The 9068-nt window shown below is 26.8% G+C and overlaps 1 protein-coding gene across 4 annotated transcripts in view; it reads right to left on the bottom strand.

Moving 5' to 3' along the window:
* LOC108689225 (nucleoporin NUP2-like) overlaps positions 1 to 8870 on the bottom strand; it is a 14427-nt gene extending 5557 nt beyond the window's left edge. For 3 of the 4 annotated variants that reach the window (XR_001931828.1, XM_018195895.1, XM_018195897.1), the window contains exons 1-6: positions 8711 to 8870; positions 4837 to 4969; positions 4597 to 4654; positions 4260 to 4330; positions 3381 to 3557; positions 334 to 432 (exon numbers count right to left, since the gene is read on the bottom strand). Coding sequence is in view for 3 of the 4 variants with exons in the window: in XM_018195895.1 (XP_018051384.1) it covers positions 334 to 432; positions 3381 to 3557; positions 4260 to 4330; positions 4597 to 4654; positions 4837 to 4945 (514 nt within the window). In the remaining variant the exon portion in view is untranslated. The remainder of the gene's footprint in view (positions 1 to 333; positions 433 to 3380; positions 3558 to 4259; positions 4331 to 4596; positions 4655 to 4836; positions 4970 to 8710) is intronic. The other variant, XM_018195896.1, reaches the window with a different exon arrangement.
* Positions 8871 to 9068: the final 198 nt, after the last annotated feature.

Below are 9068 nucleotides of genomic sequence, written 5' to 3'. Positions count from 1 at the left end.
ATATATATATATATGTTTCTAAGAAATGTTAAATGTCTAATTCATTAAAAAAAAATTTGAGAAATTTTTCAAAAAGATAATAAAATTATACAAGAATTTTCATAAATTCTGTTTGTATAGAAATTCTAAAAAATTGTGTGAATTCTGAGAAAAATTTTCGTTTCAGGATATTAAATTACTTGTAACTAGTATTCTCTATAATTTTGTTTAGTAAAATTACTTGTAGGAAATGTAGGAAAAGAAAATAAAATTATGCAATAGAAAAGACTTGCTATCTAATTAGGATTCTAATTTAATTTTTCATCTCTCATATTTTTTTTGTATTTTATATACCTGGCGTGTCGCTCGGCTTATCGAGCGACGTTCTAAGTCCGAACGTGAACTGCGGTGCTTTATCCATTCTCATTTTTTCGGGATGATAAGTACCTGGAGCTAGACACTTGTCAATAAATTTTACAAGTTCTGTCGTAAATGGCAATTTTCTATTTGCAGTACTGTCAAGTCTCTGAACGTAGACAATGATATATTACGGTGTAAGAGATCTAACATATATCACGAGACATGCAATAGTACTTTATTTATTTACGGTGATAAGCAACACTACACTATCAACTTCACATGTATGCGACTACGTATTAACTACGCTATCAATTTAGCACGCATTGCACATCTTTAATTATCAAAAATATACGTTCTCTTTATTTACCAATTGCATTAATTAATCTATATTAATCACACACAATTACTTTTACCTACATCTTAAACGCCACACAGTGCATATAGTTAATTGCTGTGGATTTTAAAAATTGAAATAGAATATTCAGAGGCAGAAAAGGGAATAAAAATTGAAAAATAAAAATTGTTGCTATCACGAATTTGTTAGTATAATAATATATATCTTCTGAGAAATTTACAGTGCTTAGGAGTCTCAAATTCATTATACGTTCATATCACGCTAAAGTGAGTCCTAATGTTTCTATGTTTAAAAAAAATTATATTTTTGTACCTAAGTATCAATTCTTCAGTGATAATAGTTTTGAATATCGACTTTTGATACAATAATCCTCAAATGAAGTCCCATAACTAATCGCCAATTAGTTGCGGTAGCATCGATTTTCCTAAACATTATTGCATCAATATAATATAATGATACATTTCTCTATATACATATATAATTTATGTAATTTATTAATTATTTAAAAATTTTCTACTATATTTTTTAAAGATTTGAAAAATAATGCATTAATGAAAATATTCCATGTGTAATCACGAAACGAGAGAATTATTTCAGAAATAAATGAAATCAACTGACATTCAGTAATTATTGCACACACGATATTAAGCAATTTTAAATAACACAATTCAAAACGCATATTTGTTATAACATATAAATTCTGTTATAAAATTGCAATCAACATGCTAAATTTCTTATCGCGATCTATTTATAGTCTTGTATTACTTTGAAACAACTGAACATTTTTCTTATTATTGTAGTTTGTCAAAAATTAGCACACGAAATACTTGAATTGGGACTGCATTTAACTGATTATACATATAACATACATATAATTACCGGACATATTATTCGATCTTTCCAATACAACTTTTACGCCGAAAGTAAATGCTTGTAGATTCACAGATTCACAGATTTCAGCGCAATAATCATTCGGTGATCGAGATGCAATTTATGTTTTATATAAATGTTTTATATCACAATATGAGTATACGACGTAAGTGGTGCTTTTCGACTATCTGTTTTGTACAAAATTTTTCAGTTGCAACAACTAAATTTTTATATTGATAATACTTGTAATAATTTGTGTGCAGTTATTTTAATGATTATCAGTGTAATAACTATATATAACTATGGAATGACACTGAGAAAAAAATATAGTTAATAAATATTTAGTTCAATATTGCCAACTGAACATTTACTTACAGTAAGTAAATATTTGTTCAATAAAAAAAATGATTGTTAAACCAAATTAACATTTCTTTTATCAAATAAATATATCTTTATATTTAATAAATATTTTTTTGGCAGTATTCAACTAAATATTTATTAAAATTGACTATATCTTTTTTTTTAGTGTATATAATCGTAAATTCTCCAATATATTTTATTGCAATAGATTAGAGAATAATATATACATTGGCTGTAGTTCAGTAGAAAATTCTTGTGTAAAATTCTTGTTTCTTATATTCTTCGCATGTAAAATTTTTCAATATGATTAATTTATACATTTAAATCCAAAGCAAGAAATCAAAAGCAAGAACCAATCATATTGAAGAATTTTACAGCAATTGCAAAGATGCTTTCTCTGCTGAACGCAGCAATTCTACATATCACAGTCCATCAAATTTTTCTTTCTAATGAAATAATCACCGTAAAGTACCTCTCTGCAAGTTATATTTAGATTGGGATATTATAAATTGTAATATGTCATAATAATATAAAGATTACGTTTATCACAATAATCATAGATTAATCAGAATTGTGTATCTTTAGCGTAAAGTCTAAAGAAGTTATGATGTAGTTAAATATAATAGATTGTAGAACATGAAATTACTCGAATAATGAATATATACAAATATACATTTATGCATATCTAAAATAATATACAAGATTATTCAGAACAATCATTTGTCTTTGAAATACCATATTCCTGATTTAATTCTAAAACGATTTTTCTTTAATTAAAATTTTATCTGAAGTTTAGTTTTTAAATTGAGTTATTTTCGAATCAATTTTGTTATCAATAAATCAAGTGCACGAATAAATCTGCGAACGTACGAAGACATCGAATCAAGGTAATGAGTGAGTGAATGAGAGAGTTAACGAGTGCATGTGAGTATCTCTCTCTATCTCTATCTTTCTTTCTCTCTTATGTATGTGCACGTACGTCATCGTGTATAGAGTAGGTAGCTAATCGCAGAAAGCAATCCTGAATAATCATCCGTGGACGATAACTTATGTCGCTCCTGTTTAATATATTCTGTACGCATCCCGTAATTTGTTAACTATTTTTTCTTTTAATTTAAAAACTAAGCTCTTCAAATAAAATTTTGATAAGGAAAAAATCATCTTAGAATTAAATCAAATACAGTGTTTCAAGGACAAACAATTGTTCTGAATCATCCTGTATGTATAATATGAGAGTGACATAACAATACATCTTCTATAAAAAGATACAAATATATATTTTTTAAAGAATTAATTCTATGATTATATATAAAAAAATATTTATATAGTTGCGATGTATATACCTTCAACTTTACGTCGCGCATCATTCCAAAATTTTTATGTGCCTATGTTATTGCCAATTAAAATCTGGAAAATGATCTTACACATAGGTATACATATTTACATTTAAACTTACCGGGTGTACAGCTGATCTTCTCGATTTGCGTTTTAACGCCGAAAGAATATTTTGGTGAGCTATCCAGAATTATCTTCTCCGCCTTTAACGGATTGTAATCGCCTGGTGCTGGTGTAATTTCGAATTTCGTTGATTTCGTTCGACCATATAGCGACACGGCTGGTGCGGCATCTTTTCCTAAAAAATAGCTTTAATATATTATCATGATATTCTATTATTTGTTATTAATCAATTAATAATTGTAATTTTAATTCATATTTAAAAAGAGAGAAGATAAAAGAAAAAATGTACTATGTAATTAAAATAATTTTAATTTTTAATTCTACTAGAAATTTTTTAAATAGTATAAAAGTTTGTAAAAGAAGACATAGAAATAATCAAAAATTAATTGAAAATTACTTTTGTGCGATTTGATAAATTAAAATGTATTATCTAAAGCAGGTCGGATCTAAAGAAATTATACACGTATCGATCGTTCTAGTTCTATTCAAACACGAAGCGCAGGAATTTCGTGAACATCGGTCATTAAAACGTTATCATTCTTGGAGTATTGGTAGTTAGGAGTTTGATCGATACTTTGGCCGACGTAACTTGCAAGTCTTGTGAAGCAATCACGCATTTATAAGATGCCTTTACTTCTCGTAATATTTTAATGTTATTATCATATTTCACTCATACATTTCAACTTACATATAAAAAAGATAATAATTATCGTATATTATTTATTTCATATGTTCTAGTTAAATAATTTAAATAAAATCTCTTATAAAGAATAAGTATCTAATTATTAATAATAGTTTTCGAAAAAATTTTCGTTAAAATTTTAAGTAAATATTTTGTCAAATTTTATTTATTCATTTTATTTATTCATTTATATACCTTTTGCGCTAAGCCCAGTGACATTATATTGCCCAGGACCAGGTCCAGAGCTATTATTTTTCGCTGCATGCCTAAAAAATTTGCAGTATATCAAATTATATATTAATTATATGTTAAAATTAAGTTATATATTGCTTACTTAAATTAAAAGAATATAAAGCATACTTTAAAGATATAAGACAAAATTATAAACATGGTAGCTTTTCTTAAATTCAACGTAGTAATACAAATATTGCATTAAAATATTCTTATAGTATTAAAATACAAAAGAATTTTATTAAAGTATAAAAGAAATTGATAAAATAACACGTTGCAAATTAAATTTAAATTTATTCACCTGCTGCCGAAGGAGAATGCTGGTGCTCTTCCTCGTTTAGAATCTGTAACTGTTTTTCCTGCAAATGTTACAAAGTATTGCTATATAAAGTGTATAAAAAGTATAATTAAAAGTAAGGATGTGTGATTTTTAAAAAATCATCACGATTGCGATTTTCCTTAAAAATCGCAATAAACGCGATATAACACATCGCGAGTTTTACATGTGTGATATATACATTTATTCAATACAGATATTTACCTATTAACGATGGTAAAGTTACACAGGCTGGTCCTGGACTGCTATATTCGGCGGCAATCGGGCCTCGTCTTTTTGTTGGTGTCCAGGGTCTTTGCGTCATTCCAACCATATTACTCGCCAAATTTATTGTACTCTACAATTGTGATAAAAAGAGAATAATCTATAATTAAATCTTGTAGAAAGATATAATTGCAGATATTAAATATGAGAATAATAATTTCTCTCTGCAATATAAAAATAGTTTAAATATCTTTCTCTGTACCAAGACATATTTCAAAATGCTTTTATTTTCCAACAAATTATCTTTGAGAAACTATATCTATCGAAGATGTTCTATTTTTCATGCGAATATGAATATTTAAATATGTTCCGTTTCTAAAACGCGCATCTGTATTTTCAGTATAACTTCTCGAACATGATTCTTTCTGGTAGACAACAAAATACATGTATATATGCGATGTCCATGATTTATGCAATGAAGGCGACCTCGAAGTCCCTCGGGGGACACGCACAGAAACAACTCTTAGCGAACCATATAAGAGCATGTCCATGATGGGCATTCGCCGCGATCACCCACCACTCGAGTTCTGGCCCATGTCATAAAGTGGGTGAGAGTTTTAAAAGTGCCCAAATATATACGGTAGTTAATAATGATGATGACTCAAAGCTTACTCATAATGCAAAATAACATGTTTAACGTATGCTAATCTTTGATACATAAATGCACATCTATGATACATAAAATGCAATGGACTATAAACTTTGAAAATTCGAGTAATTAACAATTTTTCCAATTTACGATAATTCTTCTCTAAACTTTCATTTTTTTTTATTGTGAGACTTTATTGTAACACTTTTCACATTTCAAAGTAACTTTTTATGACTAAAATTATATTCAAAATTAAAGATTTTTTAAATTTTAACAAATATATAGTTATTTGTTAATTATATTTTTCTTATTAGCATTGGAATAATATAAAAGAGAAAAGATTTCTCTGAATAGAACTGATATTTTGGAAATATATACATTTGCACGTATAATGGCACGTATAATGGCGTTATTTTTATTAGATCATATTCCGATTTTAAATATGATGATCAATGAAAAAATCCAAAGAATACTAAAAAGTTAAATAATAAACGTCGCCTACAATAAAATATTTTATGATGACTGATCCTCATTAATCACACAACCGAGTATAGTAGACGTCATCGATTCATTATTCACTTATATCAAAATTCTTACGTCATCATTGCGATATTTTGATAAAACGAAAGAGAGATTAAACAATGAAGAGAAACATTATAGAAAAATATAAAAATGAAAAATCTCAAAACATCATTGATATTAAAGATATTTTTCTACTCTCAAAAATAGTAAAATATAATAAAATCTTCTTTCTACAATAATATAATAATAATCAAACTTTCTCATTGAGAAATTCTTTCTATATAAATCTTTTGTTTTATAATATTTATTACTATCATTGGTTATTAATCGTTATGACGCAAAAATATTCATAAGGAATATAAATATTGTTGAGCGATATTATTTGCTTCTTTTCCATCCGCGTCATATATATGCTAAATGACATCATTATGTAGTATATACATGTATATATACTTATGGCAAAAACGCGACTGTGTGTCGACTACTATGGATATACTCACATATATATCCATACTCGCGTATCCATATCGAGATGACATATAGTAAATATACATATATCGATATACGCAAGTATATACATACACGTGCGAAAATGTAGCATTTCATTAGCCAAATATGGGAATGAAAGTATGGAGTAGCAATTGATACATAAGAGTATACAGACAGTACAAATGTACATCGTGATGTCGCCAAAATTGGAGGGAGATTGCAAAATATTCGCAAATACGGATCTTAGAAAGCAAATGATTCCTATAAAGAAATCGTGTCTTTTCTTCGTAGCTCTTTATCAATTTATATATACGTGATAAATGATATACGATAATTAGTAGATAATAAATAATATATGTATCATTAAATTTTGATAAACTAATTATTTAAAATATGAAACAATAAACATCAGAAAATTTTGTATTTAAATTGGAAATGGTCCATTCAAGTCCTTATTAAAATTGTATATAACTTCTACTACATATATATTCAAGTATTAATTTAATAGTGTGATTATGTTTTATTTAAATACTTTGCGTTAAATTTATGTTTAATAATTTTTTATGTCAAAAACTACAATTTATGAAGTAATAAATAACATAAAAATAATGTTTTAAAACATAAATTCTAAGGTACATAAATAATTTAAAATACGTGTTAATTTAACATATCATAAATGTTAATGTTACTTAAAAAATATACTTCTACACACGTAATTTGTTTATAAATTGTGTCATTAAATGTTTGAAGCATTTTTTAATAATAATATAATTTGACATACATTCTCTCTCTCTCTCTCTCTCTCTCTCTCTCTCTCTCTCTTCATTCAATAATTAAGGACGTGATTTCACTTAACACTTTTAAACAGTTTTTGAGACAATTATCCAGAAATTTGTAATAGATAATAATGAATGTAGATAATAATGAATAGAAAGCTTACATATACGCACGCAATACGTCTTAGCATAAATGCCAACTTCAATGTCAGATAAATATTTGGGGTGACACATATTTTAATGAGAAAACTGATAATTTGAGCGAGATGAAGTTATTCAAAAATTTTGCATTACTAATAAGAATTATTAAATTTTTCATATCTTAATAACGATATAGTTGATTTTACTTATAGTTTATATGAATTTTTTTAGCTTAGAATCATCTCTAAGATAAGTCGATCAGTTTCTTTGCGGAGAGAAATCTAAATAATACTTATATATTACAGGAATGTGTTATTATAAGTGTTTTGATAATATTTAAGTATAAAGAAAATGTTAAGAAATAAGGAATTGTTAAGGAAAAATTAAGGAAGAATAAAAAAAAATTATAAAGAAGATACGAGAGGAAAATTTAGAAATAGAACGAAAGGCAAGACATTAAGAAAACTAAGAAAAGATAGAGATAAGAGAAAAGAGAGGAGAGAAAGGGAAAGTGAGCGACAAAAAAATATTTAAACATTTATTTACTAATAATTAATTAAAGTGTTGTGGATTAAATTTTTTTTTAAATGATGATTATTTTTGATTTTTTTTTAGATCATACAACATAAAAAAATTGTTTATTGAAAATCATTAAGTGACTCAAAAATGAACTTATTGGCTTTTTTTTATAAACCAAGTTCCCTTCTTGGTTTATATATATAGAAGAATATATATATATAGAACATTTTATTCTTTTATTTCAAATAGTATTAAGTGAGTGATTATCAACAAATAAGATAGACTTGAAAGCCTAAGATTATGGATTTTTTATCTGTTACAATATTAATAAAATTATTGTCGATATCTCAATAATCAAACTGAATTGATATCTTATAGTGAATAGTATATGAATTTTTTTTGCTTGTTTTAGAATAACTTTCTAGAACTCATTCTAGAAGTTTGTTTGTTTTCGGTTTCTTCGCGGAATATTCTATATAAAAAAAAAGTGTTGCTTCCTGTTACCTTAGATTAATTAGGATTAATAATATATATATAATAATAATAATATAATCGCTATTATATCATTAAGGACATTATATTTTTTCAATATCAGAATATGTATCATGGGATGTATAATTTTGCTCTACACTATCTTTTTGTCATTTACTATTGCCTATTATATATATTTTTTAATTTTTTCTGTGAGCTTTGTACGAAATTATAATTTATAATGTATTCGCATAATCTTCGATCATCACAGTAAGAGTATTTAACTTTATAAAATAAATTTACTTACTCGGTAATAGTAAAAGTCTGTAAATAAGACAAGATATCCTTAACGTGAGATAAGAATAGCTGACAACGATTCTTTTCAAAATGATTACGTTGCTCGATTACCGCCGATCATATGTGTTTTATCAGTTCTGTGCTGAACGCAGATACGCACTTGAGACACGTTAACTTATGACTGAGGAATAAACATCAAGGTATCGCAGCAAGTACCTGTTTCCCGGATTTACATTCCCCACCTTTTGTGGCTCGCAATTTGATTGGAAGAGTCTGAAACTGTAAACGCCTGCGAGCTTGCCTTGCGTGCAAATGCTGAGCAGATCGTCGCGAATGTCACATGAAGCTTTCCAGTGCATTTCGTCGAA

Source organism: Atta colombica, unplaced genomic scaffold (genome assembly GCF_001594045.1).
Source record: "Atta colombica isolate Treedump-2 unplaced genomic scaffold, Acol1.0 scaffold261, whole genome shotgun sequence".
NCBI classification, from domain to species: Eukaryota; Metazoa; Arthropoda; class Insecta; order Hymenoptera; family Formicidae; genus Atta; species Atta colombica.
This window is presented reverse-complemented; position numbering and strand designations above follow the sequence as displayed.